The sequence below is a fragment of the Chiloscyllium plagiosum genome, unplaced genomic scaffold (assembly GCF_037043375.1).
Source record: "Chiloscyllium plagiosum isolate Xiang-an unplaced genomic scaffold, Cpla_swu_hap1 HiC_scaffold_18, whole genome shotgun sequence".
Lineage (NCBI taxonomy): Eukaryota > Metazoa > Chordata > Chondrichthyes > Orectolobiformes > Hemiscylliidae > Chiloscyllium > Chiloscyllium plagiosum.
Genome location: NW_028270156.1, coordinates 45,414,456 through 45,436,293, shown reverse-complemented (window position 1 = coordinate 45,436,293; position 21,838 = coordinate 45,414,456). Strand labels below are relative to the sequence as shown.

General features: G+C 41.7%; 1 protein-coding gene across 1 annotated transcript in view; it reads left to right on the top strand.

Moving 5' to 3' along the window:
* Window positions 1–21,838, top strand: part of LOC122557826 (low-density lipoprotein receptor-related protein 5) — a 222,221-nt gene that overhangs the window by 69,409 nt on the left and 130,974 nt on the right. The window contains exon 4 of the mRNA XM_087996571.1: window positions 8,863–9,059. Within this exon, the coding sequence (XP_087852697.1) occupies window positions 8,863–9,059 (197 nt within the window). The remainder of the gene's footprint in view (window positions 1–8,862; window positions 9,060–21,838) is intronic.

Genomic DNA, 21,838 nt, shown 5'->3' with positions numbered 1-21,838 from the left:
CTTGCTATCAATATCCTGCCGGATGTTCCTAGGACTTCAATATCTTAAACCCTGGAACATTTTGAGCAGAGAAGGATGTAGGAGTGCTGATATTAACTTCACCATTTCTGTAATCTGCAAATTCCTATCGCTGGCTGCGTGACTAGGTGTTAGGCATGAACAGGATTTGACTTGTGATGTCTATTTGTCAGATGACTCTTACTATTTTGCTCACATTTTGAAATGGTCACTTTAGCAACATGCTAATGTCAGTGTCTTTAAAGTAGACAGGGATAGTATTTATGATGAAAGAAAACTAGTAATGATGTTCTTCTCTCAACATTAGGAATTAATTATTTTCTTTTTAAAAGCCAATGATAGGAGAAAATAGTTTTTTGGATTTGAAATGGAAATATTTTGTCAACCTTTTTGCACTTTTGTTTAAAGCATTTGTATGTTCTTTTGAGTAAATCATTATGGTGGAGGAAGAATGTAGAGGCTTCCTCTCTACCTTGCCAGAAATTTGAACAGAGCATGCTTGACTTAATTTTGTTTAGTATTAAACTCTCTTATGGCCAGCAAGGTTGAGGTTTTATTTAAGAATCCAGAATGTTCTGTGATTATTTTCTGGGTCTGTATGTGTATTTTTTATACAGTTAGTTTGCTCTACAATTTCTAAGACAAAGTTACTGCTTCCAAACTATGGATTAAAATTCCACCTGTCTACTTTTAGGATAGATGGTTTGGGCAGCAATTATTTAATTTCTGCAGGTGCAGTGAGCTTTGTGTCGGCCTACATCAGCTGCTTTAAAAGCCTTGAAAAGAGATTCCATGAAACCTCCTTGAACGCACCTCACAAGCACAATATTTGAGAAAGTGCCATCAAAAGAATAAATCACATGATGTATTATTGGGTTTTGATTTCAAAGATTGCAACATTGTATTTTGCCCAGCCGATTTTTGAAAGAACGTGTGTTAAACTGTGCACTGGAGGATGGATGTGATAGTGCTGTTAAAAATCTATTAAGGCTTAGTCTTGCCTCATTGATGGCATTTCTCCTTTGGAAGGTCACACATTCTATCCCTGTCCAGGATTTTACCACATTATCATGGTCGTTACTTCAATAGGGCATTAAGGACGCTCCAGCTTCCATTTGTTCTTTCCGCCTCACTTGGAAGTAAGTGGTCCCATAACACTACGCAAAATAGAGCAGGGAACTCTCCTGCAGTTCTGACCAACATGGTTCTTCAACCAGCAATGAAACCAATTATTCACTCATTTTATTATTGTCATTTATGAGTACTTACTGTATTTCCCTGTGAAACAACAAGAAGAGTTCAAAACTAATTCATTGGCTGTGAAGCATTTTGGAAATGTTGTTAGGGTGTGGCAGGTGCAACCTAAATGAAAAAGCAGTTTTTTGTAAAAGATAGGATAATGATAAATGGAATCCGAGATCAGCTCTGAATTTATTTTAATTTTAATCATTTATTTGCTTATGTTTTTTTCCATAAGGTCTTTATCATTAAACAGCTTGACTTCAAAATTTCAACAGAAGCATAGGTCATGTCTGTACAAAATGTTTTGTTCTCTGACAGACTGCCAAATCTTAATTGCTGTACGTCAAGATGGTGCCCTTATAATTGTGATGCCCGGAGCGAGTGCTGTGTAGCGGAAACTTGAGGTTTATAGTTTTTGCCAAGGTGTAGTTAATGTATGAAACAACCTGGAGTCTTGGGTCATGTGGAAGGAAAGGGTTAAATCACTTTTAGTGGTTCAAACAATGTTGCATACCATGAAATCAAACATCAATCCTTTTTATACAAGTCTTTACAACTCAATGGGCGTTGCAAGCTCTATAACTCATTTGTAAATAGAAGAATAAGATCTATGGTTGTTTGACTTTGATTTTTTTTCAAAGTTTGCCTTGTTTTTCAACATGTTGTTGTTATTATTTAAGTGTTTCTTCTTACAAGCTGTATACTACCACAGCTTATTGAAGTGTAGGGAAAAAGGCAGCTAATGTTTCTAGGTTTCTGTACTCCAGGTTGGTTAGCTCTTTTTTTTGCAAATTGTGTCAGTGATGGCTCAGTTGCTGGAACTCCAATCTTTTGTCTCACAAGGTTATGGGTTCAAGTTCAACTCAAGAAGTGGAATGCAAAAATTAGCTTAGCACCCAATGCAAGATTGTTACACTGTATTTTAGATGAGATATAAGCCAAGATTTTGTTTGTGATCTCAAATGAACTTAAAACAAAATGCTTTGGCACTATTTTGAAGAAAAACTGGAGGGGGGGAGTGGTGTTATCCTGCCTGATATTTATTATCAATTGACCTTACCAAAGCAGATTATATAGTCATTATCATGCTCCGAAACATGAAGAGGTTGCTGTGAGCAAATTGGCAGCCACTTTGTCTACATTACAGCACTGACTACAGTCCAAAGTACAATAAACATTTTATGAACTGCTGTTTGATCAGATATTCCAGATAATCAAGAGGTACGCATAAACATGTACCTCAGTAAACTGACCGAGCACAACTTTGAGACATCATCATCCCTCATAAAATCCGTGTAAAAATATCAACAAGCCTCTTAAAATCAATGTAAAACACAGTTAGTAATAGAGATATAATGCAGGGGGTACACGCATCACTGTTATACTTTATTTAAGGGGACATTGTAGTAAATCGTGGTATTTGAAGTGTATAATTTTTGCCTGTTTATCAGGAAAACAGTTGATAAGGTGTTAGTTAAAACAAAGTTTGCTGAACTTCTTTGGCTGTAAAGTACTTTGGTGATCCAGTGATCATGAAGGGCACTATAAGAATCAGTTTTTTTCATTTAATTTCTTCGTTCCTCTCTCTTCCCTTCCTGCTGTCTTTCTCTCTTTTTTTCTTTTTCTCTTTCCTTTTCTTTCTCTTTTCTCTTTTCTCTCTCTCTCTCTCTCTCTCTCTCTCTCTCTCTCTCTCTCTCTCTCTCTCTCTCTCTCTCTCTCTCTCTCTCTCTCTCTCTCTCTCTCTCTCTCATGTACATGTTCTCTCTCTCATGTACATGTTCTCTCTCTCTCTCTCCCTCTTTATCAGGTTGAGGTCTGTTGTTCGGACCTACTCCAGAGCAATTTATTATGCATATGGATCATAACATCTTGATATAGTCTTGTACCAGTATCAGCTATTCCATAGCTTCATAAGTGAGCAAATGGCATAATGAAGCATGAATCAGAAATTTATTCACAGAGGTACTTGAATTAGAAAAGAACTAACAGGCTGTACTGGCCACCACAGCCTATGTGCACTGTAGTGTGAGAATCTGTGCTGGCAATGTTATTTTGTAAAATGTACTCCATAATATTTGATTAGAAAGATGTTCTTGTCTTGAGTGGAAATAAACATTATTGTGGTGTTGATTATTATGTTTTTCTAAGACCTACTTCTTAAATTTTATTTCAGCACATAACTGTAACAGTGTAGGCTTTGCTTGTTTGAAAGGTTGTTGCTTTTGAAACTACTTGAGATATTTCATAAATTATAGCCAGACTATTGTGGCTAACTTGACAGTCTTAAATAGATTTAAATTAGTTAGAAAATAAGTTTGAAATATGTGCTAGAATAAATAACCTAGGTGTTTAAAAATGTTTGGGAATTCAGGGCTGAAGTTTGTAGAAAGAAATGAGATGGGAGTAAAATCCAATATGTAAATGCCAGTGTGTGTAACAGACTGCGAGAGATGATAACTTCTTGAAAGAGATGAATGGCTCAGAAACTAATGGGGTGGCTAGCTAGAAGACCTATTAGGTTTTACTGCTGTTACTTGGCATGGTGGGTATTGTCCCAATGGCAGGTGGTGGAAGTCCTAATTAGCCATTAATTGACCCCTTGACAGTACTAAACGAACCATGGATAGGCAGAGATAAAATGTCTACTGGATGGATGGGATATGGTCAGGCTACTAATTTTATGAGAGTGCGACAGGTAATACATCAAACATAGAACATTACAGCCTGTACTGCGCTTAGGGAGAATATTGCAAACAGTCCCAAGACGGTGGAGCATGAGCCTTGGTTCAGGTGGGTACAATAGGAAATGGCTGTCAGGCTGGTGGAATTGCAAAGGTCACTGACCTTCACCCTGCAATGTTTCAGCCAGACCATGGCGAATCTGTGGGACACTTTGCCATGGAGTGCTGTGGAGGACACGTTATTGAGTAATTATCTCCATCTTAAATACAGGTTCTTGATTACTGAGGAGACCAAGGGATATAGGGAGAAGGCAGGAGAATAGGTAGAACATAGCACATTGCAGAGCAGTATAGGCTCTTCGGCCCTCGGTGTTGTACTGACCTGTAAAACCAATCTGAAGCCCATCTAACCTACACTATTCCATTTTTGTCCATATGTCTATCCAATGACCATTTAAATGCTCTTAAAATTGGCGAGTCTACTACTGTCACAGGTAGTACATTCCATGCCCCTACTACTCTGAGCAAAGACACCATTTCTGACATCTGTCCTATATCTATCACCACTCAATTTAAAGCTATGCCCCTTGTGCTAGCCATCCGAGGAAAATGGCTCTCACTGTCCACCCTATCTAACCCTCTGATTACCTTATATGACTCAATTAAGTCACCCCTCAACCACCTTCTCTCCAGCAAAAATGGCCTCAAGTCTCTCAGCCTTTCCTCATAAGACCTTCCCTCCATATCAGGCAATATCCTCATAAATCTCCTCTGGACCCTTTCCAAAGCTTTCTCATCCTTCCTGTAATTTTTAGATTAGATTAGATTACTTACAGTGTGGAAACAGGCCCTTCGGCCCAACAAGTCCACACTGCCCCACCAAAGCGCAACCCACCCATACCCCTACATTTACCCCTTACCTAACACTACGGGCAATTTAACATGGCCAATTCACCTGACCTGCACATCTTTGGACTGTGGGAGGAAACCGGAGCACCCGGAGGAAACCCACGCAGACACGGGGAGAATGTGCAAACTCCACACAGTCAGTCGCCTGAGGCAGGAATTGAACCCGGGTCTCTGGCGCTGTGAGGCAGCAGTGCTAACCACTGTGCCACCGTGCCGCCCACGAATGCAGTGACCAGAACTGTACGCAATACACCAAGTGCGGCTGCACCAGAGTCTTGTACAGCTGCAGCATGACCTCATGGTTCTGAAAATCAATCCCTGCCCCTGTCCTTGTCCCAGAAGCTAACACACTGTGTGCCTTCTTAACAACCCTATCAACTTTCAGGGATCTATGTATATGGATACCGAGAGCGCTCAGTTCATCTACGCTACCAAGAATCTTACCATTAGCCTAGTATTCTGCATTCCTGTTGCTCCTTCCAAAGTGAATCACCTCACACTTTTCCACATTAAACTCCATTTGCGACCTCTCAACCCAGCTCTGCAGCTTATCTATATCCCTCTGTAACCTACAACATCCTTCTGCAGTATCCACAACTCTACCAACTTTACTGTCATCTGCAAATTTACCAACCCATCCTTCTATGCCCTCATCCTGGTCATTTATAAAAATTCTGAAAATGTGTTGCTGGAAAAGCGCAGCAGGTCAGGCAGCATCCAAGGAACAGGAGAATCGACGTTTCGGGCATAAGCCCTTCGTCGATTCTCCTGTTCCTTGGATGCTGCCTGACCTGCTGCACTTTTCCAGCAACACATTTTCAGCTCTGATCTCCAGCATCTGCAGCCCTCACTTTCTCTCATTTATAAAAATGACCAACAGCAGTGGACCCAAAACAGATCCTTGTGGTAGACCACTAATAACTGAACTCCAGGATAAACCTTTCCCATCAATCACCACCCTCTGTCTTCTTTCAGTTTGCCAATTTCTGATCCAAACTACAAAATCACCCTCCATCCAATACCTCCATATTTTGTGCAGTAGCCTACTGTGGGGAACCTTATCAAATGCTTTACTGAAATCCATATACACCACATCAACCACTTTACTCTCATCCACCTGTTGGTAACTTCTCAAAGAACTCAATAATGTTTGTGAGGCATAACCTACCCTTCACAAAACCATGTTGACTATCGCAAATCAACGTATTCCTTTCTAGATGATTATAAATCTTTATAACCTTTTCCAGCACTTTAACCACAACCGAAGTAAGGCTCACAGGGCTATAGTCACCATGGTTGTCTCTACTCCCCTTCTTGAACAAGGGAACAACATTTGCTAACCTTCAGTCTTCAGGCACTATTTCTGTAGACAATAATGACATAAAGATCAAAGCCAAAGGCTCAGCAATCTCTTCCCTGGCTTCCCAGAGAATCCTAGGATAAATCCTATCCAGCTCGGGGGACTTAAGTATTTTTACACTTTCCAGAATTGCTAACACCTTATGAACCTCAATTTCATCTTGTCTAGTAGCCTGTATCTCAGTATTCACCTCGCCAACATTGTCTTTTTCCAGTGTGAATACTGACGAAAAATATTCATTTAACGCTTCCCTTATCACCTCTGGCTCAACGCACAACTTCCCACGACAATCCTTAATTGGCCCTAATCTTACTCTAATTATTCTTTTATTCCTGATATATCTATAGAAAGCATTAGGGTTTTCCTAGATCCTATCTACCAATGACTTCTCATGTCCCCTCCTGGCTCTTCTTAACTCTTTCTTTAGGTCTTTCCTGGCTAACCTGTAATTCTCAACCATCCCAATTGAGCCTTCACATCTCAGCCTAACATGCGCCATCTTTTTCCGCTTGACAGATTTAACTTCCTTCGTAAACCACAGTTCCTGTGCTCAACAACTTCCTCCATGCCTGACCAGTACGTACTTATCAAGGAACAGCAGTAGCTGTTCCTTGAGTAATCTCCACATTTCAATTGTGCCCATTGCCTGCAGTTTCCTTCCCCACCCTACGCATCCTAAATCTTGCCTAATCGCATCATAATTGCCTTTCCCCCAGCTGCAATTCTGGTCCTGTGGTATATGCCTATCCGTTTCCGTTGCTAAAGACTTGAGAAACCGAACAGCTGTGATCAAATGGCAGAGCAGACACAATGGACTGAATGGCCTAATTCTCTTCCTCTATCTTATGGTCGATTTAGAGGGGCAAACTTTCTACTCATTGGAATCATACCTGGCAGGCAGGAAGATAGTTGTGATTATTGCAGGTCAATTATCTGAGTTCCAGGGCATGTTTATAGGAGTTATGCAGGGTAGTGTCCTATGTCAATCATCTTTAGCTGCTTCATCAATGATACCTCTCCATGAAATGGGAATGTCTGCTGATGATTGCACAATGTTCAGTGTCATTTGTGACTCTTCAGACACTGAAGCAGTCCCTGAGAGATGACCTGAGACGTTTATAAAATCAAGAGGGCCATGGAAAAGATGAATAGCCAAGGTCTATTTCCCAGGGTAGGGGAGTACAAAACCAGATGACATAGGTTTAAGGTTAGAGCAGAGAAATTTAAAATGGCTCTGAGCGGTAACTTTTTCACATAGAGCATAGTGTTTGTATGGAACGAGCTGCCAGAGAAAGTGGGGGAGGCTGGTACAATTACAACAATTAAAAGGCATCTGGATGAGTACATGAATAGAAACGGCTCAGATGGATACATGTTAAATGCTGGCAAATAGGATGATGTCAGATTGGGATATTTGGTTGGCACAGAAGAGTTGGGCTGAAGGGTCTGTTTCTGTGCTGTATGACTGTGTGTTCAAATGCAAGATTTGGACAATATCCAGGCTTGGGCTAACAAGTGACAAATGACATTCATACAACACAAATGCCAAGTAATGACCATTGCCAATAAGAGACTGTCCCTTGACATTCAGTGGTGTTAGCATGACTGAATCTCCCACCTTAAAAATCCTGGTGGTTCTTATTGACCAGAAACTCAGCTGGATATGCCACATAAGCACAGTGGCTACAAGAGCAGGTCAGAAGCTAGGAATACTACTGCAAGTAATTTACCTCCTTCTGACTCCCTAAAGTTTGTTTATCATCTACAGGACACAAGTCAGCAGTGTGATGGAATACTCCCCACCTGCCTGGATGGGTGCAGCTCCAACACCATCCAGGACAAAGCAGCCCATTTGATTGGCACCACATCCATAAACTTTGATTCCTTCCACCATCAGTGCTCAGTAGCAGCAGTGTGTACTATCTACAAGATGCACTGCATAAATTCACAAAGACTCCTTAGACAGCACCCCTTCCAAATTTATGACCACTTCCATCTAGAAGGACAAGGGCAGCCGATACATGGGAACATCACCTGCAAGTTCCCCTCCAAGCACTCACCAGCACTCACATTTTGGAAATGTATCACTGTTCCTTCATTGGGTCAAAAAAAATTTCCTCCCTAAGGGCATTGTGGGTACTGCAGTTGACATAGACTGCACTAGTGGAAGAAGACCATTCGCACTACCTTCTCAATGGCAACTAGGGATAGGCAATAAATTCTGGCCAGCCAGTGATGCGCACATCCATATATATATAAAATCCCTTCATTGTCTCCCTTTCCTTTTCCAAGCTACCTGTTCAAATCCACATACCTGTTTCTTCAATTCTAGGTTACAGTCTCTTGCTCAAGCCTTTAGCTACATCTCAAAATGTTCTTTGGCAGACTCCCAAAATAACAAATACTTGCTATACACCTTCATGATTTACTTCTTTACTCCTGCCTTCCTGATACCCCCCCTCCCCGCCGGCCCCCAATCTAGCTTGGTTGTCCTTAATCCTCTGTAAAATACTCTGAAGTGTTCTTCTATGTGTCAGCTGATGTTGAAATGCAGCTTATTTTTCTGGTTGAGCAAGAAGGATTGTGTATGATCTCAATGCCTTTTTTTTTCCCCCTTTAATGGATTTGTTTTCTTGTTTGTCCTTTTAACAGGCAAGAGGTTGTGCAAGGTACTCTGACTCATCCATTTGCCCTGACATTGTTTGGTGAAACCTTATACTGGACAGATTGGCAAACCCGCTCAATCCATGCTTGCAACAAGAGGACTGGGGCAAACAAACGGGACATACTTGTCAGTATTTACTCTCCCATGGATATCCAGGTTTACAGTCAAGAGAGACAACCACACAGTAAGTTTGAGGATGGAGGTTAAGAGTAAAATTACAATATCAACCTTTTTTTTAATAATATTTTGATCAAGTTCAATGTATAAGATCAAACAAGGAAAACAATTTATTACTAAATTTATCCATTTCTTACACAGGGCACTTACCCTCTTAAACTTTTAAGAAAATCAAATCGAGAATCTTGATATCTTGATACAGTCACATGCATATTAATGAAACCCTGCTCCAAACAAATTAGAGAAAATGTCTTAAATGGGTTAAAGTATGGCTGTCAAATTTTAATTTTAGTTGTCATGTAATGGTATATTTGTTGAATCTAAATATCTTCATATTTAACTTCTATCCAATGAATGGAATACAATTATTCTTTACTTAATACTGAATTCCAGAAAAGGACAACTTCAAATGAAATAACATGATTTTCCCATTACAACCAGTGTTAAAGCTGTAGTCAGGTTCTGTCACTGTCACAAAAGAAAATTATAAACTATTATGGGCTGTATTTTCAATTTATTTTGGCGTGTAAGTTTCAGGACTTTCATGGCAGGTGCCCTATCATGGCTTATGGTAACTTTTCTTACATTGTCTTTTGCTTTTCACCTCACTAATTATACAACCAGCCTCTTTATTGTTTCTCGCACAGTCCTGACAGGAAAGGCAAAATTCTGTGACCTTCCATAAAAACTACTGGAACCATGTTTAATACCCAAGTGCATCCCATTTCAGATGCTGCAAGCCAGGAATTGTCACCTTGGGAAACTGAAATGTTTCAGAATGAGAAGCTGGCACTCTGCTTTTCAGAAGGGATCTGGAGGTCCTGGTGGGCAAGGGGGTCAAAAGGAGGACTGAACAGACCTTGACATGGATGTGCTGCTGTTGGACTGGAATGGACAAGGTCAGAAGTCACATGACACCAGGTTATAGTCCAACAGGTTTATTTGAAATTACAAGCTTTCAGAACCCTGCACCTTTGTCACTTTGCCTTATGAAGGAGCAGCATGCTGAAAGCTTGTGATTTCAAATAAACAGGGGATGAAACGTCTGCAACACAAATTCCCAGCTCGGTGAACAGAACCACAACGAGCACCCGAGCTACAAATCTTCTCACAAACTTTGATCAAATAAACCTATTGAACTATAACCTGGTGTCGTCGTGTGAATTCTGACCTTACCTTACAGAACGCCAGAGGACACTTGAACTAGGCAGAGATTTAGTGTTGTGGGTTAGTGCTGTCTCCACAGTAAGATGGAATGCACTACAGTGTCAGAAACTGTTCAGTGATCTTCTGTGCTCTGCGCCGGTAAGCCCCACCATCTTTTCTCTGCTACTTCACACTCAGTCTATTCTTCCACTCCACACAAACCTCATCCATGCTCGTGTGCTAACAGTCATACTGCTCTGCACAGCATCTCCACCTGATTGCTCCACAACTACTAACTCTACTTGTCCTCTGGTTAAATATCGATGCAATCTGCCAAGATTGTGAGGCTCCAAGTCAGTGTGAGTCAAGATTTGAGTGGTGCTGGAAAAGCACAGCAGGTCAGGCAGCATCTGAGGGGCAGGAAAATCGACATTTCGGTCTCCAAGTCCATGTGACCTGAATGAGCATTACAAATTAAGCCAAAAGGTATAAGATGTTTGTGTAGATGCATGAGTTGACTGTTAATCCATGTACACAAAGTGATCTGGCAGGAGCATATGAGTCAAATGTATCTCTGAGCTCCAAAGTGAAGGCCAGAAGGGCTGAAATAGATTCTGAATTGATCTGAAATTAACCCTTATAAAATGATGAGGCAAATGATTTTCTGAAATGATTTTGATAGATGAATGCTGGAAGAGGACATTGTCTATTGAGCATTCAAAGACATGTCAGTGAAGCAAGTGGTGAGCTGCATTCTCTGGATAACTGCTCAGGAATTGTCGTTGTTTAATTTCTAGCAGAAGGAGGAATCGCGAGCTGTATATAAATGAGATAGGGTTGACTACTAATGAGATATAAATATGTCACCGCTTATTAATGATATTCAGAACTCTTCATTGAAAACTTCAGGGGAAAACTGAACTTCATTTATTGATGTTGAGATTCAGATTTTTTTTAGATCTCGCCATATTTTCTCACATTTCTTGCCATTGCCCAGACTGCTTGAGGGCATGGAAAATTCCAGGCTATCACTGTCAGTTTAAAATGATTGCTATTGTTACATTACACTATATTTGCAAATTAATAAATTTTAAAATATTAAAAGAAATATGCTAACTCTCTCTTTCTACTTATCCTGTTGTCAGTCATGCTCCTTGCCATCCTTGTTCACCGCCTCTTCCACCTTTTAGTATTTTTGATCGACCTTTCTGCTTCCCACTCCCAAACTGTCACAATGAGACAGGTTCTGAAGAGAAGTCGAGACAAGCAGGAAGCAACCTGTGAGCTGAGAGCAGCTTGGAATTTTGAGGCCACAGATGTAAGCTGCAAGCTGGAGAGGCAGAGGTTGGGAGTGTGGCAGGGTCAGTGAGTGAGGAGTGTCTGGACCAAGGACCCCACACCTCTGAGGTCACAGCTAACTTGAAGCAACATCAATGCAACCTCACAAAACCAAGCATGAACACTGACCCCATTAAAAGCACATCAGTTAAGATGAACAGGAGACCAATAATCAGAGGGTTGGCCTATATGTCACTTTGGCATCCATCCCCTGGCAGACCCTGATGGCCAACCTTCCAAGACCATACGACATAGGAACAGTTAGACCATTTGGCCCATCAAGCCTGCTCCTTCATTCAATCATGGCTGATCAGTTTCTCAACTCTATTCATTTGCCTTCCCCCTTTCACCTTTCATTCCCATACTAATCCTTTATATCTGTCTTAAATACACCCAATGACTTGGACTCCACAGCCCTCATTGGCAATGAGTTCCACAGCTTCACCACCCTCTGGTTGAAGAAATTACTCGTCATCTGCATTATAAAAGTTGTCTCTTCATCCTGAGGCTGTGCACAAGGGTCTTTGCCTCTCCTACTAGTGGAAACATCTTTGAGTCTGCATACTGGCCACAACTACAGTGGCTTGCCAGCCTGGATCCTGAAGAAAATTTTAACCGTTTGACTGAGGTTTGGTTTTGTTTTGGGATTTTGCTTTGGGCTGACATGGAATCCATCTGTTCAGGATATATCCTGAGTGTGGCAATACAATTGCCTTCACTCAAGTGATTTCCCAAACTCAGTTGGACTGGTGAGGGTCTCCACTTCCATTATAATACCTGCAACTCATGTCCCACTTGTTTCATTTTCTGATTGTAAAGCCAGTTGTAGTGCCTATTTAAAATCAAGTTGGGCTGCGGCTAGTAGGCACTTTTGCATGGTTACATCATTAATCCCACATACCAACTGGTTTCTTAGCATCTCATTAAGGGTTAAACCAAAGTCACATGCCTCTGCCAGTCATTTTAATCTAGTCAAAAATCTCAAAATGGATTCCCCTACTTGCCAAGTAAAAATGATAGCATCTCAGAATTAGAGGAGGCTTGGGGTCATAATATTCCGTAACTAAATCCATCAATTCTTGAAAGGATTTAGTATCTAGTGGTCAGGCAAAGTTAGTTTCCAAATAACTGAAAATGACACGTTCGTTCCTCATACTGGGTCCAGTCTTCAGCAAGGTCGAACAAGTCAAGTTTTCTAAATAGTGGCATGATGCCTGAAATGCTTATGCCAACTCAAAGATGATTGTTTTGAGTGGGTATTTTCAGGAACGTGCTTCACTCTCATCGCCACTGAAATAACTCCACAGTGGCTGGTATGTCATCACCAGGTCACCCTTTATATCCAAGTGGAAAGTCATTGATGGTGTTCTAGCTCCTTCAGAGCCAGTTCTGAGTGTAAGAATGTCTCACGTAGAGATGTACAGCATGGAAACAAACCCTTCAAGTCCAACTCGTCTATGCCAACCAGATATTCAGTACTTGGGCAATATTCCTCCAAACCCTTCCTATTTGTATACCCATCCCAGATGCCTTTTAAATGCTGTAATTGTACCAGCCTCCACGACTTCCTCTGGCAGTTCATTCCATACATGCACCACCTTCTGCATGAAAAAGTTGCCCCTTAGGTCCCTTTCAATTCTTTCCCCTCTCACCTTAAACCTATACCCTCTAGTTCTGGAATCTCCCAACGCAGGGAAGACAGCTTATCTGTGTATCCTGTCAATGCCCCTCATGGTTTTTTGTCAGCCAAGTCTCCTTGATTGGACCAAATTAACAGCCCCAATCAAGGAACTCATATTCTATGAGGCCCACCTGGCTGACCTCATTAGAATCACTTTGCACACCATTGTCCCTGCCAATTTCAAACTGTGCTACCAAATCATTTACCTTGTTTTGTATACAATATGCATTTACGTACAACACCCTCAAGCCTATGTTGATTTGTTTCCCCTGACCTGCTGTGTCTGAAGTTAGATTCCTGCCCCTTTCCATGCTCTTTGTCTTAATACTTGTGCTCGAATCTCTATTAACTTCTCCTGAGTTCCCTCCCCCTTTAACTTTTTTTTTCCAAAGTTTGCCATGTAACTGAACAACCCCACCCCGCAGCTATTTACTTTAAAGCCCTATCCACAGCCTTAGTTATATGATTAGCCAGGACCATGGTCCCAAATGATTCGGGTGCAGTCTATCCCAGCAGAAAAGCTCTCTCCTTCCCCAGTACTGGTGCCAATGTCCCATGAACTCAAACCCATTTCTCCCACACCATCATTGAGCTACGTGGTTGCCTCTTTTTAATCTTCTTGACTCTGTGCCAATTTGCTTGTGGGTCATGTGGCAATCTGGAGATTTTTACTTTTTTGGTTCTTTTTAATTTTGTCTGTAACTGCTCATGTTCCCTCAGCAGAACCTCTTTTGTCATTGGTATCAACATGGACCATAACGACTCGATCCTTCCCCTCCCACTCCAAGTTCCTCTGCAGCTCAGATGAGATATTCTGAACCTGGGCACTCGGCAGGTAACACAACCAGGATTTGGAGTACTCAATGCTATAGGGAACAGTGTCTATTCCCTGAATGTACTCTACCAGATTACAGCTACATTTCTCTTTTCTCCCCACTCTTGAAGGGCTCCCTGTACCATGGTGCGATGGTTAATTTGTTCATCCTTACCAACGAATGAAGTTGCAGTTTTTTCTGTGATGTCACTCAGCAAGCAGCCTTTCAGACTTTCTACAATCACTGTCCAGCAGTTGTGGTCATTTGTTTCCAAAATTTTCAAACTTGCTTCTATTGTCTCTCGAGCCTGGCTGATATCCTTAACTGGACAGTGATTTTCACATCTAACCACTAATTGGCTAATTGCCAAATGATGTCACTGTCAGGTGACAACTCCTGTCTTAGATTGGGATCTTGATCCAAAGCTATTTGCTTTTGAATATGACTTTGAGAAAAATCTTGCTGGCACGGTTTTTTTTTTGCAATTCTTCCAGCAGTCTGAATTTTGCTAAACAATATAAATGGCCTTCACAATATTGGATCACCAATATAGGCAAAATATAGAAAATCCTGTTGTGATTGAAAAAGTCTTAAAGGAAGAACCATTTCTAGCAGCTTTTTTCCTTCGAGATCGGTGCAGTAAAGGCTTCAATCCTGCGACTATTAATGGTGTTGTACCATTGCTTCCTTTGTAAAATGTCTTCCTGATGCTCTGTGAAACATTGACTCCAAAATGTCAGATTCTATTAGGTACCAAAAAGCCTGATTCTAATGGGGTTAAATGTCATCATGTCATGACTCGGAAATATACAGACTCAGTGGGGTTTCTTATAGCAGCTTTTGCAGAACATCTGCTGCATTTGCTATGTCTCTGCTCAGTCACAGTACTTGTTTCCTGAGTTAAATGTGTTGGGGACACGACTTGAGTTTGGAATTATGGCTTCAGAATCCGGCTGTCATTGGTTATTTTGTAATTTTTCTATCTCCATCTGATATTTTTTTTTTCTTAATTTATGGGGAGCATCAGTGAATTGGATTTAAAAGAAACCACAGAATCTCTAGATTTTTCAACAAAACAAAGGTGAATAAGATTGAAGGGAATGAGATTTACGAACAATAAAATGTGCTAAACCTAAGTTGAGCTGAAAAAGCCTTAAAATATGCTCACTTTGCAATAATGTGCAAAAGATAAAACATGTACTGTACCCTAATACATGCTCCTGCCCCATAAAAGCATTGAGCTGTTTGGACAATACATTTGAGACGACGGTCAAATACTAAATATCTTTACTGATTCTGGGGCCAGAAGTTGGCTTTCTTACCTTCCTGCTTTTTCCAATCTCAAGGGAAGTGATATATATCATTTTATTTTAAAAAGTCTAAAGAACAGTAAATGTACCTTTTTCTGAATCGTAAATAAACAGCTGCTGAGTCTGGATATCTTGTTCCAGATTTACTGAGCAGTGGTGATTACACCGAGATTGCCACTCTGCTCTTTTTAAACATTGAGAGAGCTCTACATCTCTGACCGGGAATTCTGATTAGGGCTCTTTCAGAAATGCAGAGCTGTAATTTAAGTCTGATAGATCCCTCATAGTGCATGATAGTCGGGAATACAATTACCTCCCTTTCTCACAGCAGTCACTCACCATATTCCGTGAGTTAAAGGTCCAGCGTCCTAGCCATTTTAACCATGCCTGTGAAAAGTACATACGTGAGATAGATATGAGGTTAGAGTGTGGGTTGGATAGGGGAGTAGGGTGCAAGGTGCTAGGTGGGAAGGGAGAATTATCTTGCAAGGTTTGTGAAGGTTTGTAGCTCAGGTTGAGGTTTAGGGTGTAGGTTTGCTCGCTGAGCTGTAGGCTTGCTATCCAGACGTTTCATTACCTGGCTAGGTAACATCATCAGTGGCGACCTCCAAGTGAAGCGAAGCTGTTGTCTCCTGCTTTCTATTTATATCTTTCTCCTGGATGGGTTTCCTGGGGTTTGTGGTGATGTCATTTCCTGTTTATTTTCTGAGGGGTTGATAGATGGCATCTAGATCTATGCGTTTGTTTGTGGCGTTGTGGTTGGAGTGCCAGGCCTCTAGTATTGTCTTGATTAGGAGTTCTGTTGGGTGTGAGGTCTGATAGTAAGGGGGAGTTGCATCTTGGGCATAGAGTGTGTGTCAGGGTCTCGGGGAAGTACTTGGTGGGTTGTTTATGGTAATTTGGGGGTCAGTTGAATACCTATAATTGAATTTGACTAGTATTTAATAGCCTAATTTTTGCTAAGTAAATAATTACTTAACTGCAGCGGAACCTTCCAGGTTCTCTGATTTAAATGAATATGTTCAGAGGGTTGCTAGCGCAGGAAGCACCTCAGCGGAAACTTCAGTTTTCCAGGTAGTTCCCCTGACGTCTGCTACAGCAAGGATTCTGGAGGGTCTCCATGCTCGACATGTATGCAGAAATGACTGTTCATTGGAAAGTCCAGGCACACATGTCACTGTACAAAATGGTAGCTTTCAGAATTTGAAGTGTGTTATGGAGAACTGCTGGCATTGTTTCTTTAACTAGGTGAGGGGATTGCAACATTCATAGATGTAACACTGAAGAAAAGGTAATTTAAGGTAATGTCCATGATGGCACAAATTTGCAAGTTCCATACTTGTTTGTTTGTGGTATTTTCAAAGGTAAGTGCCAGAGGCTATAAGTTGTTTTCTTTGTACCTTTTATTGCCCACACCCAGTAAAAAAAATTAATATGACGTATGGGAAAAAAAACCTTTGCAAAAATTGTTTATTTTCTTTTCATGTTGCTACCCAGTAATTTAGTTTTTTATGACATGCTGAAGAATAGGAGTTTGCCTCCCGGAAAAAATAAATGGCTCGTTTGACTAGTATAACTACCAGTGTGGCAGGATTGCTGTTGGAATCATTCATCAAGGCCCTGTGGTTCCTGCAGGCGAGCTTGTTGATTTAAGAATGACTCAGAGCAATAGGGTTCAAAGTCACTTTAATCAAATTGCTGTGAATGTGCTGGTGTGCCCCTCAGAGGACATGTCTGTAAACCTGAAGAAGTGTGAAGAAGAAACAAGTACAACAATCTTAAAAATCTGTAGAGAAACAAATACAGAGAATCAGAATGGATTGTCAGATGCATGAGTTACCAGCAGTCCTGCATTTCAAGTGCATATTTTGTATTGGTTACGTACTCAGCATTCCTTTCAGCTTACCGAATGCCTTCTCTAGCTTGTAGTTTCTACTTCAGTAGCAATGAAAATATATAACATAACAAGACCCACTGGCACCAGCTTAAATACCTTTACATTTTCCTGGAACAACATGGCTAATTTCCTCTTCCACAATCATTTTCCTCCTTCAGAACCTCTAAACAAAAATAACTGCAACAGAGTTTGCTATATTTCTAGTTGTTAAAATAAATCAGCTAAACTTAAGCAGCAAATGTTAAATCATTCAACAAATGTTTTGGAATGCTTCATGCAATATTAAGAGCATTTAGTTAATTTATAAATTCTAAATTAGCTTTTCACTTAAACTCACCACATTTTGAATTATCTTGAGCTTATTTGAAAAAAAGGTTTGCATTTCCGTGTGACATCATTCATAACCTAAGATCATCCTGAAGTACTTTGGACACATTAATGTATTTTACGATATGCAGTCATGACTGTAATACAGGAAATTCAACTGCACGTTTGCATTCCCAAGCACACCCAATCAGCAATAACCAGGTATTTCAGAGACAAAAGTGAAATACTGTAGATGCTGGAAATTTAAAATTAAAATGCCTGATGCTGCAAATGCACAGCAAGTCCAGAGAGAGAAACCAAACAAAAGGTCAGAATCTTGTGAAGACAGTGGGGGTCTTGATCCTTGGTTGGAGAACCTGTAAGGCCCCATGTTGCCACTTTCCAAGAAAGCTTGCTACATCTTATGCCCTCAAACACTTAACAGGTCAGTGATGTGCCATCCTCCACAATCAAGCATTGTCGAGGCAGAAGCCCTGCTTACTGAGAACTGCGAGACACTCAGTGACTCTCACTATCCTATACTCAGCAGCTGAACTGGATTAGCCATGTAGGTAATGTGGCTACAAAAGCAGGCCACAGGCTAGGTATCCTGCAGAGTGTAACTTACCTCCTGACTCCTGTCATCTACTTGATACAAGCCAGAAGGTGGCTGAAGCACTCTCCACTTGCTTGGTTGAGTGCAGCTCCAATAACGCTAATGAACCTTGACACAATCGAGGATAAGGCAGCACACTTGACTGGTGCCATGTTCACAAACATTCACTCCCTCCACCACCAATACTGCACAACAGCAATGTGTACCATCTACAAGATGCAATTCAACACTTCTTAGACAAACCCACAACTACAACATAGAACATTACAGCGCAGTACAGGCCCTTCGGCCCTCGATGTTGTGGCGACCTGTCATACCGATCTTAAGCCCGTCTAACCTACACTATTCCATGTACGTCCATATGCTTGTCCAATGACGACTTAAATATACTTAAAGTTGGCGAATCTACTACCGTTGCAGGCAAAGCATTCCATACCCTTACTACTCTGAGTAAAGAAACTACCTCTGACATCTGTCCTATATCCATCACCCCTCAATTTAAAGCTTTGCCCCCTCATGCTCGCCGTCACCATTCTTGGAAAAAAGCTCTCCCTGTCCACCCTATCTAACCCTCTGATTATCTTATATGTCTCTATTAAGTCACCTCTCAACCTTCTTCTCTCCGACGAAAACAGCCTCAAATCCCTCAGCCTTTCCTCGTAAGACCTTCCCTCCATACCAGACAACTTCCTAGTAAATCTCCTCTGCATCCTTTCAAAAGCTTCCACATCCATCTTATAATGCGGTGACCAGAACTGTACACAATACTCCAAGTGCGGCCGCACCAGAGTTTTGTACAGCTGTGGCATAACCTCATGGTTCCGGAACTCGATCCCTCTATTAATAAAAGCTAAAACACTTTGTGCCTTCTTAACAACCCTGTCAACCTGGGTGCCAACTTTCAAGGATCTGTGTACCTGGACACCGAGATCTCTCTGCTCATCTACACTACCAAGAATCTTACCATTAGCCCAGTACTTTGCATTTCGGTTACTCCAACCAAAGTGAATCACCTCACACTTGTCCACATTAAACTCCATTTGCCACCTCTCAGCCCAGCTCTGCAGCTTACCTATGTCTCTCTGTAACCTACAACATCCTTCGTCACTATCCACAACTCCACCGACCTTAGTGTCATCTGCAAATTTACTAACCCATCCTTCTACACCCTCATCCAGGTCATTTATAAAAATGACGAACCGCAGTGGACCCAACACTGACCCTTGCAGTACACCACTGGTAACTGGACTCCAGGATGACCATTTCCCATCAACCACCACCCTCTGTCTTCTTTCAGCAAGCCAATTACTGATCCAAACTGCTATATCTCCCACAATCCCATTCCTCCGCATTTTGTACAATAGCCTACTATGGGGAACCTTATCGAACGCCTTGCTGAAATCCATATACACCACATTAACCGGCTTACTCTCATCTACCTCTTTGGTCACCTTCTCAAAGAACTCAATAAGGTTTGTGAGGCACGGCCTACCCTTCACAAAACCATGCTGACTATCCCTAATCAAATTATTATTTTCTAGATGATTATAAATCTTATGTCTTTAACCTTTTCCAACACTTCACCAACAAATGAAGTAAGGCTCACTGCTCTATAATTACCAGGATTGTCTCTACTCCCCTTCTTAAACAGGGGAATCACATTTGCTATCCTCCAGTCTTCTGGCATTATTCCTGTAGACAATGACAATTTAAAGGTCAATGCCAAAGGCTCGGCAATCTTCTCCCTGGCTTCCCAGAGGATCCTAGGATAAATCCCATCCGGCCCAGGGGGCTTATCTATTTTCACACTCTGCAGGATTTCTAATACCTCCTCCTTGTGAACCTCAATCACACCTCGTCTAGTAGCCTGTATCTCAGTATTCTCCTTGACAACATTGTCATTTTCTAGAGTGAATACTGTCGAAAAATATTCATTTAGTGCTTCCCCTATCTCCTCTGACTCCACACACAACTTCCCACTACTATCGTTGATTGGCCCTAATCTTACTCTTGTCATTCTTTTATTCCTTAAATACCTATAGAAAGCCTTAGGTTTTACTCTGATCCTATCCACCAACAACTTTTCATGTCTCCTCCTGGCTCTTCTGAGCTCTCTCTTTAGGTCTTTCCTGGCTACCTTGTAACCCTCAAGTGCCCTAACTGAGCCTTCACAGCTCATCCTAACATAAGCCGCCTTCTTCCTCTTGACCAGAGATTCCACTTCCTTCGTAAATCATGGCTCCCTCGCTCTATAGCTTCCTCCCTGCCTGACAGGTGCATACTTATCTAGGACACACAGGAGCTTTTCCTTGAATAAGCTCCACATTTCTAATGTGTCTATCCCCTGCAGTTTCCTTCCCCATCCTATGCTTCCTAAATCTTGCCTAATCGCATCATAATTGCCTTTTCCCCAGCTGTAACTCTTGCCTAGTGGTATACTCCTATCGCTTTCTATCACTAAAGTAAACATAACAGAATTGTGATCGCTATTACCAAAGTGCTCACCTACTTCCAAGTCTAACACCTGGCCAGGCTCATTACCCAGTGCCAATCTAATGTGGCTTCGCCCCTTGTTGGCCTGTCTACATACTGTGTCAGGAAGCCCTCCTGCACACACTGGACAAAAACTGACCCATCTATAGTACTCATACTATAGTGTTCCCAGTCAATATTTGGAAAGTTGAAGTCCCCCATGACAACTACCCTGTCTCTCTCCCTCCTATCGAGAATCATCTTTGCTAACCTTTCCTCTACATCTCTGGAACTATTTGGAGGCCTACAGAAAACTCCCAACAGGGTGACCTCTCCTTTCCTGTTTCTAACTTCAGCCCATACTACCTCAGTTGACGAGTCCCCAAACATCCTTTCTGCAACTGTAATACTGTCCTTGACCAACAATGCCACACCTACCCCTCTTTTACCATCTTCTCTGTTCTTACTGAAACATCTAAATCCTGGAACCTGTAACAACCATTCCTGTCCCTGCTCTAACCATGTCTCCGAAATGGCCACAACATCGAAGTCCCAGGTACCAATCCATGCTGCAAGCTCACCCACCTTATTCCGGATGCTCCTGGCGTTCAAGTAGACACACTTCAAACCAACTTCCTGCTTGCTGGTGCCATCTTGTGTCCCTGAAACTTGATTTTGGACTCCCTACTCTCAACCTTTTCTATACTTGAACTACAATTTTGGTTCCCATCCCCCTGCTGGATTAGTTTAAACCCACCCCAATAGCCTTAGTGAATTTCCTCCCCAGGATATTGGTACCCCTCTGGTTCAGATGAAGACCATCCTGCTTGTAGAGGTCCCACCTACCCCAGAAAGAGTCCCAATTATCCAAGAATCCAAAACCCTCCCTCCTGCACCATCCCTGTCGCCATGTGTTCAACTCTCTCTCCCTATTCCTTGCCTCACTAGCACGTGGCACGGGCAATAAACCAGAGACAACAACTCTGTTCATCCTAGCTCTAAGCTTCCATCCTAGCTCCCTGAATTTCTGCCTTAATTCCCCCATCTCTCTTCCTACGTATGTCGTTGGTGCCTTTGTGGACCATGACTTGGGGCTGCTCCCCCTCCCCCTTAAGGATTCCAAAAACACGATCAGAGACAGCACTAACCCTGGCACCTGGGAGGCAACACACCAACCGTGAATCTCTCTTGTCCCTACAGAACCT